This window comes from Lissotriton vulgaris, chromosome 7 (assembly GCF_964263255.1).
Source record: "Lissotriton vulgaris chromosome 7, aLisVul1.2, whole genome shotgun sequence".
In the NCBI taxonomy this organism is placed as follows: Eukaryota; Metazoa; Chordata; class Amphibia; order Caudata; family Salamandridae; genus Lissotriton; species Lissotriton vulgaris.
Genome location: NC_141695.1, coordinates 1,539,800,804 through 1,539,814,832, shown reverse-complemented (window position 1 = coordinate 1,539,814,832; position 14,029 = coordinate 1,539,800,804). Strand labels below are relative to the sequence as shown.

The following is a 14,029-nucleotide window of genomic DNA, read 5'->3' as shown; positions in this document are numbered from 1 at the left end:
CCTGCTCTCCCCCGAAAACCGGTTCTGGTCCCTACCCTGGATCTGGCTCCAAACCGTCTAAGGTGACAAAAGGCAGTCCTGGTGTATGTTTCCTTTGTGCATGCCCCACGCAGACCTCTTGGAAACGTAATCAGTGCAGGGAACAGCTCCTCTCTAGCCACTCTGTCAGGCAGACCCATTCCCCTCATAAATAGTCCTTCTTTGTTCTCATTTATGGAAGCAATCCACAAACCACAACAGAAGAGCCATTCCCAGTCATGTCACCCAGGCACTAGAGGAAAAGGCACAGGTGTGTTAAGAAAGAAAACATTAACTTTCTTAAAGTGGCTTTTCTAAATTGTAACTTAAAATATGACTTTACCATTAAATATGATTTTAAATGACCATTTCAGTGTAAGATTATTATTATTCCACAGCTTGAGAACCAGATATGCAAAGATTCGTCTCCCACATCTCACCACCCAGAACCTTGAATATACTTCATAATTTAGATTAATTCTGGCATTAAACAACATGAATTGTAAAGAACTCGTGCAAAATAGAATAAAAATTATCCTTAAAGAGGCTGGTATTTTAAAAATGCGTCTTCCATCCGAATATTAGGGCAATTATATTTTATATGTTGCTGCTTCCTCTTAAAAGCTATACATATTGCAAAAAACCTGTTGACGGATCCCGTCAGCATTGAAAAGTAGCTTCGACTAAGCAAATCTATACAAGAGTAAGGTCACAATGCCATTTGAAAAGGTGCTTAAAGTCTTTCAGTTAGATATTGAAGCTGCTGTTTTATTACATAAATAAAGTACCCACGCTATCATCATTGTTGGCCTAGTACATGCACCAATGCCTTTCTGGAAGAATCCCTCCTTCAGGGAAATACATTTTTCCTATTTAACCTTGAGTGCTCATGACAAGGTCAGCTCGTCATGAGCAACGGTGCTCCGGTGCTCATGATGAGCTGAGCTCGTCATGACCGCACCCGTTCCATGGAACGCTCGCATGCTGGGCTGATTCCGCTGCAGTGCTGAGCGTTCTATTGGAACGGGTGTGGCCATGAGCTCATCATGAGCACCGGAGCGCCGTAGCTCATTACGAACTGACCTCCTCATGAGCACCGGGGCGCTGTACGCGCCCCCCACCCCCCAAGCACAGGGGGGGAAACAGCCTCGCACAGAAGGGGTTAAGCATGAGCATCAAGGGCTACTGCCATTTTGAAACTTCTTCTTCTTTAAACAGCAACTCATTGATGGTTACATCTGGATGGGAGTAATGTACGAATATTAATCAATTAGGTCCTATTACGAGTTGGTCGGGCAGTTTACTCCATCACAAACTTGACGGATATCCCGTTCGTCCTATTACAAGTTCCATTATTTTCCATTGGATATAATGGAACTCGTAATATGACCAACAGGATATCAGTTATGTTTGTGATGAAGTAACCTGTCCGCTAAACTCGTAATTAGGCCCGAAGTGTTTATGAAAAATGCTACTTATGGAAAATAATAAAAAAACTGTCTTCTGCTAGTAATCCAAACTGTTATTGATTTGGTTTAACACCTTAACCACGGTACGATTTACCGCGGTGTGCTGCAGATTTTAAAAAACCACTTTACATGACGAGCTCAGCTCGTCATCAGCATACGAGCGCCGTAGCTGATGACGAGCTCAGCTCGTCATCAGCAGCAAAGGGGTTATAATACGCGTGGCCCGTGAATTCTGATGGGTCTAATGACTGGAGTTACCCGGCCCATCGGAATTCCACGTTTTGGCTTTTCATGCAGGAATTTTGCCTGTTGAATACAGTCAAATTCTCGCTGTAAAAGGCCAGGGGGAAACATTTTCTTTCAAAACTCTGATTTCCTAACCTTACACAAAAAAACTTGCAATTCCTATTATTCCTGTGCTCCTGAATTATGGTGATCCATGGTAACTAAAATTCCGCAGCAGTAAAAAAAGAAGGGAAATTTCTCTTGTAATGAGTCCACAGAATCTTATTTTGAGTTAGTGTAATCCTGATGGGATTGTAGTGGTAATTCCAGGGGAAGGGAATAATGAGGATTATTCTTGGGCACTAGTAACGAGGCCCTTAGGGTCAGCTTTAGCGTTGATGGTGCCTGGTGTGACCCCCAATAACCTCTTTCTCCCTGGCTTTCCTCACTACCACACCTCAAAACTGCCCTTTATGTCTCCATAGCCCCTCTCTCACATGAATTTCATTTGTTGTATAGGGCTACTCGTACCGTTGTAAGGTTTTGAAGCACTTTTCATCACACTCAATTTACAGAGACAATGAATCATACGTGTGTAAATCAGTCTATAGGAACATAAGGTTCCATAAAATAGTGAGGAATACAAGATGTAGGAATCACGTCATCCATACTAGTAGGCAGTATATTTTAAGAGTTTTGGCTCGGAGAAGCTCCACTTCAGAATTTAAACTGTACCAAGGTGGTTGGGGTTGGCTCTGCTGATAAGATTGCATTTCTACACAAACAACCCCTTTTTAGCAACATTAGGATAATAAAAGAGTGGGGGAAAATATATTGTTTTTGTAACCTATAACATGCAGTTTGCATGCAGCTTTATAATTAGAGCTAATAGTCACTGGCCTGTATTACGATTGTAAATTCTGAACCACAAGTAACAAAAGGATTTCTGTGACAAAAGTAGTAACCCACTGAGCTATCCATAAAAAAATACAGTTCTGTGATCTGCATGCTGCACGTTCTTTGCCCTGTGCTATGTTATGATGAGTCAAAAATGCCACTAGACAAACTCAATTTCTCTCTAGCAAGAACATTAATCACCAGAGTTATTGTGGCATTTTTAATGTCACCTGAAAACTGATGGACACACAAGGAACTCTGCAGCAGTTGCTTTTAAACCATAAGTTAATTCTTCTAGACATAGCACCTCAGCTCAGCATGGCAAGCCCTAAAGCCTGCTCTGGAGGCCTTTATAGGTGTGTTTATTATTATAAGCAACACATACAATTATGGCACTCCTTTCTCGACTAGGACCTTAGTACTTGGGTCTTGTTCCAATTTAACTTCTGATCTTGATTAAACCTGTTTCCTAGTGCCACCCAGCCACAATGTGGAAAAGCAGCTGTACCACTGCCAGCAGGGAGGCGGGCACACTCTGAAAGATTCCGTCGCGCTCACTCATCCGTCAGACACAACAGAGACAATCGTGGGAGTAAACGGGTCAATTCTTTTTTAATACCAGGCGGGGTGCATCTCCCACAAGAACTGTACTGTGCAACACCTCTGTAGGGGAGAGTGTTATAAATACTGCTTGTCTCAGATTAAGGTCGACAAACTCCCGGATAACAGAGCGGGCAAACTCCGACGCTCGAATGCCAGCGAAGACGACGTGAACAATGGCGGGTAAGCGAAACGACGTTGTTTCCCTTGCTGTTTTATTATGGTTAAACCTGTGAGTTTCGTTCTGTGAGAGCAGATGATTCAAAAACATGTCCGGGCGAGGGTGCGGCTCCAGGGCAGCTAAGCAATTTAAACAAATTGGAATGTTTCACTCAGTCTGCAACAGTTCATACATGGATAAAGTGAGGCCGGTTCCTGTAGCAGGTGCCCCAAAGTACGTAGCTATTTATTGGATCGGAGTGCAGTGTTTTTTTTCTTCGTTTGAAGGCAGTAAGCAACCTTGCTGCCAACACTGGAGCCGGGAGTAGATTTTGGAAAGGTGGGGGCATATTATCAAGACAGGAGATACAATTATCGCCACTTTATCGGCAGTTTTCTGCCGATAACGAGGCGATAATTTTATCTCCTGTCTTGATAATATGCCCCGTGGTTCCTTCATTATCGTCAGTATCAGGACAACTCCAGAACAGATGGACTCATTACAAGTGGTCACTTACTTCAAGTAAGGCAGTGAGTGGTAGTGTCCTGCCCCATCAGAATGGTGAGATCTGTGGGAATACCGTGGATCTGTTTACTTACAGCAGACAAAATGGTGGAGGGGCAAAATAAAGAGTTTCTGGAGGAGCCACACCCAGAATGCCCGTTTTCCCTTGAAAGTGTTCATGTCTTAATGGACCGCCAGGGTCCAACTCTCAGTGGGTCACATGAGTCGGATTCTCCCCTCCTGCGTGTTGGGCTGACGTCATGAACTTCAAAGTGAAAGTGTTTGGGTACATCTCAGCCCCTTGAGCTGCAGTTTCAATGGGAGAAGTATCATTGCGAACAGGAGATTCTAACTTTTCCAAAGGTTCCTCTCTCCAGTGGATCTCTATTTGGGGATCAACCTCAGAAGGCAATCCTCCAAGCAGGGATCTACACCATTAGACACTAGGGATTATTTTCTCTAGAAGGTGTGGACCCTTGGGCCTCTGTTCCCCCTGCCAAAATAAATCTTCTGTCTGGCTTGTAGGGCGGATGGTGGCGTTTAACACCACCATCTGGTGTGGCGGAATGCCTGCTAGCCACCGGGGGAATTACATTTTAAAGAAAAAAGTGTTGGCCTGGCATAGGACTATTCCCCCACCACAAAGGGGGAAATGCATTCTTTCTGCCCCCCCCCCCGAGACAAATTTGGCAGTTTGCCCCAGTCTCCTTCTACGCGGGAAGTAGGGAGCCAACTAGAACCCAGAAGTTCCTTTTTGAGTTAAAAAAAACCCATGAAGGATGGGGTGGCCACTCTGGCATACAACCGAGATCCCATGCCAAAGGGGGAAGCAAGTCTTTCTGCACCCCTTGGTGGCAGATTTTGGTGTTTGCAACCAATCTGTCACCCCAGGGTGCAGAGAACCCACAAGACAGTAGGGATTTCTTCTTTGTTTTTACAAAAGAGAAAAGGATGGGAGTGGCTCACCTTGGCTGAGTGCTATGACCCTATGTCAAAGAGGGGGTGATACCATCTTTCTGCCGCCCCTTGAAGGCATTTTGACAGATTGAGGGGTCTGCCCTGAAACTGCCTGCCCCCTGGACTGAAAACCCATTATACACAAGGGATTTTAAAATTGTGGCATAAACAAACAGATGTATATGCTTATGCTGGCAAGGGGCCCATACCTCTACTCCAGAAGGGTCAATACGGTCTTAACAGGGGCAGAAAAGAGGATTGCGAAGATCAAGGGTTTGGCTGTAATCTGCCCCAAGGGGGGGGGGGCAGAAAGAAAGCCCCCTTGACACTAGGGATATAACATTTGGGCAGAAACAGCTGAGGCCTCCTATCCAAGCATTGGACCATTGTCCTCCCCAAAAACGGCCAATACAGTATGTAATATATTTTTATCAGACCTTAATACAATTTTTGCTTTTTTAATTGGAGACCTACTGCTGCGGGTAGAAAGTGCGGCTTCTGCAGATAGCACTATGAAACAGGCATTTGGTATAATAGCTCTGTGACCTAAATCATTGACTTCTTGCTGAAAATAATATATGCATTTTCAAAGGAGGACTGTCTATTGTATCCCTCCTTTCATTCAGTGGTTTATTGCACAGTCGCTATTGTCAGCAGGAAAGAAATAAGCTTTACCAGACTAAGCCTGCAAAAAATAAAAAAGGAGATGCTCTTTTTTCATATTTATACCATATGGCAAAATCATAGAATTTGTTTAAAACTGAGTCCTGAAAATAAGACAGCATGATAACATGGAGCGCATTTTTAACAAAAACACAAAGCTGTTCACGAGGTACATTCCAAAGACAGTCCAGTCAAAGAGGTCCTTTTCAAAAATGTATTCTTTGTGTCTTCCAAGTAACAGTGTGGATTTGAGCCAAAATCCGAATAGCAAAATAATTCTTTACACAGATATCATTAACCATGAATACAGCCAACACCTGTTGCACACGCATGCAGCTTACCTGCATTTGGAAAAACAAAGAACATCCAATTACCAAGTATGTTCTAATCAAATGATGATATTGGTTTAAAAAAGTTCCTGCTAAGAAACATCAAAACGTTCTTCAGCACAATGCACTCTTAAGCATAATATACCTATCATATCATATCATAGATCACATATTGTATTTCATAATTCATACTATCATAAGTATAATGCATGCTGAAACAGTCCATTATTGTGGTGCATATTCTTACCATGTGCCAAATTGCATGAGATGTAACTATAGTAACCATATCTGCTGATATGACGTCATATGATTGGGCGTGGTCTACAATTCAAGTCCATGAATACTCAACTCAGCTCGTATTTAGATGTGATTAGTTGTTATAAAGACTGAGTGAAAGTGAATTATAATTGAGTTGGTTGCAGTAGCGGCTCATTGAGGGAGTGCTGCGGGGTGGTGTGGCGGGCGGGGAGACTCAGGGTGGGGGTAGTAAACTACGGAATACGGCCGAACGGAGTTAAGTAAAGAAATAAAGAAATAAAACGAATTACATTGGGTGCGCTGCAACGCCAAATGGCAGGGAAAATGAGCTGGTAACACTGTAAAGAGCAAATTTTCAGCTTATCTTTTGAGGTTTTGAATAACCAATGTACCTTATTGGGTGTAAAAACATCCCAGGAAATTGACATTCTTGTATTTTTCCCCTGTGCCTAACTTGCTTTCTTGCCCAGGCTTGTTTTTATTCCCCTGTGCCTGTACTTGCTTTCTTGCCCGGACTTATTTTTATTCCCCTGTGCCTGTACTTGCTTTCTTGCCCAGACTAGTTTTTATTCTCCATCAAAATCATGAACACCATCCACTCCGGATATCCGTCAGATCCATGCCCACACCACATCTTCAACAAAGCCATCACATCCATCGCACCCCATCTCCGGAAAGTCATCAACACCTCCTTCGAGATAGCAACCTTCCCGGAGAGCTGGAAGCACGCCGAGATCAACGCCTTACTTAAGAAACCCAAGGCGGACCCCAAGGACCTCAAGAACTTCCGAACATCTCCCTGCTCCCGTTCCCAGCAAAGGTCATCGAGAAGACCGTCAATGAACAACTGACCCGCTACCTCAAGGAGAACAACATCCTGGACCCTTTCCAGTCCGGGTTCCGCAGCAACCACAGCACTGAGACTGCCCTCATCGCAACCACCAATGACATCAAGTCCCTGCTGGACAACGGAGAAGCGGTGGTCCTCATCCTCCTGGACCTGTTAGCCGCCTTCGACATGGTCTGTCACCACACACTACGAACACGCCTCCACAACGCTGGGATCCAAGAGAAGGCCCTGGACTGAACCACCTTCTTCTTCTCCGGCAGAACACAGAGCGTCCGCCTTCCCCCCTTCCGCTCCGAAGCCACCGAGATCATCTGCGGCGTACCCCAGGGCTCATCCCTCAGCCCAACTCTGTTTAACATCTACATGGCACCGCTTGCCCACGTCGCCCATCGGCACGACCTCAACATCCTCTCCTATGCCGATGACACCCAGCTGATACTCTCCCTCACCAAGGACCCCCACCCCGCCAAAACCAACCTTCACGAAGGAATGAAGGCCGTTGCTGAATGGATAAGAAACAGTCGACTGAAGCTGAACTCGGACAAGACAGAGGTCCTCATCCTCAGATCCAACCCATCGGCCTCGGACGACTCCTGGTGGCCGACTGCACTGGGAACCGCTCCAACACCCACCGACCACGCACGCAACCTAGGGGTCATCCTCGACTCCACCCTCTCCATGACTAAACAGGTCAACGCCGTCTCCTCCTCCTGCTTCAACACCCTCCGCATGCTCCGTAGGATCTACAAGTGGATCCCCACTGAAACGAGAAGAACAGTCAACCCAGGACCTTGTCACCAGTAGGTTGGACTATGGAAACGCCCTCTACGCAGGAGCCTCGGCCAAACTCATGAGACGGCTCCAACGCATCCAGAACACCTTTGCACGCCTGATTCTCGACATCCCTCGCCTCAGCCACATCACACCTCACCTGAGAGACCTGCAGTGGCTCCCGGTCAACAAGAGGATAACCTTCAAGCTCCTCACCCACGCACACTAGGCACTCCACAACACCGGACCAACGTACCTCAACAGATGACTCAGCTTCTACACCCCCACCCGCCAGCTCCGCTCCGCCGACCTCGCTACAGTCCCCCGCTTCCGAGGAGCGACCTCAGGCCGCAGATCATTCTCCCACCGCGCCGCAAAGACCTGGAACACCCTCCCAATCCACGTACGGCAGATTCAGACCTGCTGACCCTCAGAAAACTCCTCAAGACCTGGCTTTTCGAGCAGTAGCAGCATTCCCCACCCCAGCGCCTTGAGACTCTCACGGGTGAGTAGTGCACTTTACAAATGATATGATTGATTGATTGATTGATTGACCGCCTAAGCGAGTATTCACATTTTTTGGAGTAGGGGGTTTGGTGTTGAGGGGTACTTCTCAGCAGGAGGCTTCACTCCTGCCTGCGCCCCCACCACTCACGCAGTGAAATTTTGTTATTTAGTTGGCAGGCCTGCCATATGTATGTTTGGCATAGTAAAATACTTCAGAAACTGTGTGTGCGCCATTTTTCTTTGTATCTTTTGTGATATTTCAAGACACATTTATTCTGTTTGAAAGTGTGAATAGGAACATAATTAAACATTGTGTTGTGTGTTAGGTACCCATCTTTGTTCCTGGACTTTAGTTTAGTAAACCAATACATTCTGGAGATTGTATTCTTTATGTACATTTAGAAATTCAATGCATCTGATAAAGATTTGATTTGAGGAGATCCAAAACTCAGTACAAAGTGTGTAGTGTAGATAGATCTAACTCTTGAATCTAAAAATACCTTCATAAGAGCAAAGAACTAAAGCAGTGAATTGCAGTTTTATATGTATTATAAAAGGAAAAACAAAATTGGCATTCATCATGCGCTATATTATTGCAAAACGATAATCATTTCTTGGAGGGTATTATGTGCATAAAATCTGCAGAAATCCATTACAAGGTAAAATGCATTTTTCTAAAGAGGAGCATCACTAGCAGCATTCATTTTAATAAAAATCTGGTTTAATCAGCAAAGGGTCTAAAGATAAAATGGACAAGAAAATATCTAAATAGTCAACCATGACTGTTCTTCTCCACTCATCCCTGTCCTTCTGTGCCGTCCTGCTTGTATATGTTATGTTATGCTGATTTTTATAGCATGGTAATTACCCGGGAGGGGGTCCAGGCACTGGGGCTGTGGCCCCAACAAACAGCCATGTCTTCAACTTCTTGCAGAGCTCAAGCAGTGAGGAGGAGGCTCTGATGTACTGAGGGATTCAATTTCCTTGGTGTGATGTGGGAGAAAGAGTGACCTCCAGTTTTGGTTTTGTGGATCTGTGGAATGTTTGCAAGTGAGAGTGAGGCAAAGGATAGGTGTCTGATGGGTTTGTGAAAGTGTATGCAGCTGTTCAGGTATTCTTGCCTTGTATTGTTGGGCTTTGTATGTGTGTGAGAGAAGTTTGAATTGGCTGTGCTTGTGAATCGGAATCCAGCAAAGCTTCCCGATGGGCAGTGTGCTGTGGGTGCGCGTGGTGGGGGAGTATGAGTCTTGTGGTGGTATTCTAGAGTTGGTTGGAGATTCCAGCGGAGAGATTGTTGCCGCCGTCTAGCCCGCTGGTGATGCGTACTTTCGTGATTGTCCATCTGGTGTTCTCAGACAACCATTTGAAGATCTTTTGCAGTATGTGTAGGATGTGGAAGCAGGAGGTGTGCACTGCGTTGACTTGAGCTGTCATGTTGAGCATGTCATCTAGGATGATTCCTAGATTTTCTGTGTGGTCTGTAGATGCTGGTTCTTACTTTGACGGGCACAAGGTGGAGTCCCATGGGGAGGTCTTGCTGCCGAAGAACAGTACTTCCGTATGCATATCGTCTGCAGTGGCTAGCAACTTAACGGTGCAGGCTACTTGGGCTGTGCTGATCCTGATGCAGGCTGCAGGAGACCATGGTTAATTTGAGTGACTCTTTTGGTCTGGGGCATGACTTTTCCCCAAGCCAGAAGCCACAGACACAGTCCTCTCTTTGCTAGCCCAAGATGCCACAGGTGCTGTCCAGCTGATGGTGCAGCCTTTCTTTGTGCAGTTCAGGGGGCAGCAGGGCAGTCCTTCTTCGAACCTTTTTCCAAATCTGGCATGATTAAGAGTGCGGGTTCAGTAGTGTGTGAACTCGAGTTTCCCTACTTTATTTTTCCTTGCAATCTTATATAGCGCGAACTCGACAACATGGCATGAGCACAATTTACATTACAGAAGAACACATTCATTTGTGGTAGGCACGGGGAGACAAAGCGATTTGCCTTGAATCACAGGATGTTGATCCAATGCCGAGATTCGAGCGTAGCTCCCCAGCTCTAAAGTTCGCAATTCTAGAACTTTTTTGTTTTTCAGAACATCCTTGGCCCTGAGGAGAATCCCTTTTTGACTCGATTCGAAAAGCGTAGGCCTCTGTCTTATGGTCTGCCCTTGTTATTCAAGTGTTGACTTGTACCACATTTGAGTTTACTTTTGAGTACACAACCTGTATGAAATGTTTTTGATAATTGTTATTGTCACAGATTAATTGGAGTGTACTATCTTTTAGAATTGTTTGTAAATTCGTTATTGATTAAGAGAGCAGTTCCCTTTTACTTCCCACACTGGTACATTTGTCATTCCATATTGTGTGAAGTATTCTGTACGAATGTGTGTATGTAAGTTGAATGACTGTGATATGCTTGACTAGTAAAGGTGTGTGTGTATTTTATCGTGCTGTGTCCAATTTGCTCTATATGTGGCCGTAACATTTTGATTGAAATGATTCATCTGTTGCATTTTTCATTTATATTTAATAAATAGCTATTAATTAGCATTTCCCGGTTTTGAATAGTTTTTCTTCTCTGGATGTCATTTAGTGTTTGAAACTTTCATATCAGTATTGGCATATCCTCTTGTTATGTTGTAGTTATTGCTTTAGCAGGGCTGCTCATTGTATGTGTTAGAGAACAAGGAGTACTACATTGATATACATTCCTTAGTGTCCTCTGAACACTCCTGACTCACAGTTATAGCTCTCATTCCATGACAATTCATTTACAGACTTTGAATTCTTAAAAACTCTGACTAGCGAAGGTGCCCATCCTGATGAAGAAAAACTCACAGGTGCTTAATATGAACAAAATCAATTGATGTTTTTAATTGGAAGAGTCATCAGAAATGTAGTAAAGGGAAGTGGGACCAGGCACTAATTGATGGGATGAATCCACTCCATATTGATTCAGGTACTCCACTCTGATGTTTTCTTTGACCGAATTCTACAAACATGGCTTCAAGTATTTGTGATTGATCAGACTAAATTGTTTAAAGTTTTTACCGTTAGTAGATGTGTTACAGTCATGTCAGCAATGTTCATTGAGTGGTGAGACCATATCTGTTTTGCACATCTTATCAGTGGAAATGTCTGGTCTGGTACTTATAGTATTTCCTCAGTTCCTGTATTGAAGGCTTCAACTAGAACATCATCTGCATCTCCTATTCTGTGACTATATTTGGAATTATAGTCATGACCCCCATGCATGCTCTGCACTATGTTCCAGCTAGAGTAATCAGACTGAAAATGGCCACAATTGTCTTTGAAGAGACTGAGGTCTAAATACGACTGTTCAGTTACAGACGTAAGGGATTGTGAGTCCACAAGGCTTGCAGCTGTGAGGTGTAGGGTATTATACAGAACACATATCAGTGTTTGATAATGATGTAAACTGTGAATTAATCTGCCTTGGTTGGATAGTGTTTTTAGAAACCTGAGGAAGTTACTTTTGATAATAATCTTCCTAAAGGAGTCAGTGTGGTACAATTGAAGGGAAAGCATATATTCATTTAAGTGGATGTCACCAGAACAAGTCTGACAAAATAAACTAAAGTGGCAGGAAAACCATAGTCATCCCTAACAGAGACAAACTGAAAAATAAAAATGCTCAATCACAATAAAAAAAATGAACGACTTAATAGGAAATGCAGGAATTAAAAAGAAGAGTCAAGTGGACTTGTAGGAGGACCATTGGCTGAAAGGTGAGTACATTTTAATTTCCATTGGACATTAATGCTATCAATTTTATTGCTTATGTTTCAGGTAGGAGAGCACACAAAATAATTATTTACATGAGTGAGAAATTTTACAGCACTATAATCCACGTACTACATTATTTGAAGCCAATCATCACTAGAAAAGACACACACTTGCTTGAAATTCCAGATAAGCGTCAATAATTATAATAAAGAAATGTCCTGTTTTACTGATTAACCATTTACCTCTGAGTATTTACATCATGATACTGAATATATGGATCCTGGAAATCATTCTTATTGTATATTATCACAGTTTCAATTTCTTCATTTGTTACAGTTTTACAGGTGGAAACAATTGATCTACAGCTTTCTTCAAACAAAAATGCACACCACACAGATCTCTTTGACAGTAATGAGTTAATATTGAGAAGAGGACAAGACTTCAACATTGGTCTTAAACTCAGCAGGGATCTGACGCAAGATGAAAATATTTCAATCATCATGGAAACAGGTAGACTCTAAGGCCCATATTATGTCAACTGCACCTTTTGCATTTTGTACCAGTAGAGCGTCCTGCAATATTGTTCAACTGTCAAACCTGCATAGAGCATCTTATTAAATAAATAAAAAGCTTCCCTCACTAGCACACTGGCATGCATTTTGAGTGTGTGTGGGTTCTAGTTCTAGTGCAGTTTTAAGAGTAATGGGCATCAGCTACCCTTACCCCATCCATGAGGTGAGAAGGCAGAGTGCCCTTGTTTGGGAGGAGCTGCCTTAGCCCGGCTCTTGCATGAGAAAGTCAGCAGTGTCACCTGATCCTCTCAATTTTTCCTTTGACAGCCACCCCTGATGACTGCAGTAATCTTTCCTGCTGAGGTCTCCCAATTTTGCGGTGTGAACTTATGTGGGTCAAGACTTATCCATCATTTATGTTATAAATAATGTGTTAGTACTGTTCTGCATAATCCTTTTACAAGTGTCAAAGCCAGATGATACAATTTTGCTGCAGATTTGTACTGGGATGGCACATTTTATTTTACAGAAATAACTGCAGGCAGGTTACATTAAATACTACAACTAGAGCAAAGCCATCACACCATTCTTGACACAACACAACCAGTGATTAACTTGTAAACAAATAACAGCAGGGGCTCCAAGCGTTTATTTAAAGCCACTGTTGCTTTCAAATGTCTTGTTATCCGAATGCTAAGGCTGCCTAGCCATGATTGCACCTCAGACCTGTTTATTCCACCACCCTCCTCCTCTTCCACTCTCCTAATCTCACTCTTGCAGGTTCTTTTTCATCCCTGTTTTCTGGCTTTGGCACAGTTTCCTAAATTCATCTTCCTACTTCTTTCAGCTTTTTATGCTCTTCTCTCTTTTGCATATGTCTGTAGCAAGTCGCAACATTGTGAATTTAATATCGACCGACCTACAATAATAGAGCATTCACTATATAAAATACCACAGTATTTCAAGGTTGCTCCTCTTGTTTAAAGTGTGAAATGCAAATTTTGTGCTGGTGCTCAATCCTTGAAAGGGTTGTATGACGTTACAACGCATACTTTTACAACGCATGCCTTTACAACACATTTTGTACAGTGCAACATCCATTACAACACATTCCATTACAACGCATTCCATTACAACGCATACTACCTTCACAACGCATACCATTACAACGCATACCATTACAACGCATATTTGGTAAGTATTGGATTGTATAGGGGTAATATTTACTATTCTAACTCCAGGGGGTGCAACAGTAGGGTAAGTGTTGGATAGTGTAGGGGTTAAAATTACTATTCTAACTCCAGGGGGTGCAACAGTAGGGTAAGTGTTGGATAGTGTAGGGGTAAAATTTCTATTCTAACTCCGGGGGGTGCCACAGTAGGGAAAGTGTTGGATAGTGTAAGGGTACTATGCGTTGTAATGGTATGCGTTGTAATGGTATGCATTGTAATGGTATGTGTTGTAGTGTCATGCGTTGTAATGGTTGCGTTGTAATGACATGCGTTGTAATGGATGTTGCATTGTAAAAGTTTTGTTGTAATGGAATTGCATTGTAAAAGTTGCGTTG

The 14,029-nt window shown here is 43.3% G+C and overlaps 1 protein-coding gene across 1 annotated transcript in view; it reads left to right on the top strand.

Moving 5' to 3' along the window:
• The first annotated feature begins 3,176 nt into the window (after nucleotides 1-3,176).
• Nucleotides 3,177-14,029, top strand: part of LOC147705958 (protein-glutamine gamma-glutamyltransferase E-like) — a 196,560-nt gene continuing 185,707 nt past the window's right edge. The window contains exons 1-2 of the mRNA XM_086932422.1: nucleotides 3,177-3,392; nucleotides 12,287-12,460. Coding sequence (XP_086788548.1) covers nucleotides 3,386-3,392; nucleotides 12,287-12,460 — 181 coding nt within the window. The 5' untranslated portion in view covers nucleotides 3,177-3,385. The remainder of the gene's footprint in view (nucleotides 3,393-12,286; nucleotides 12,461-14,029) is intronic.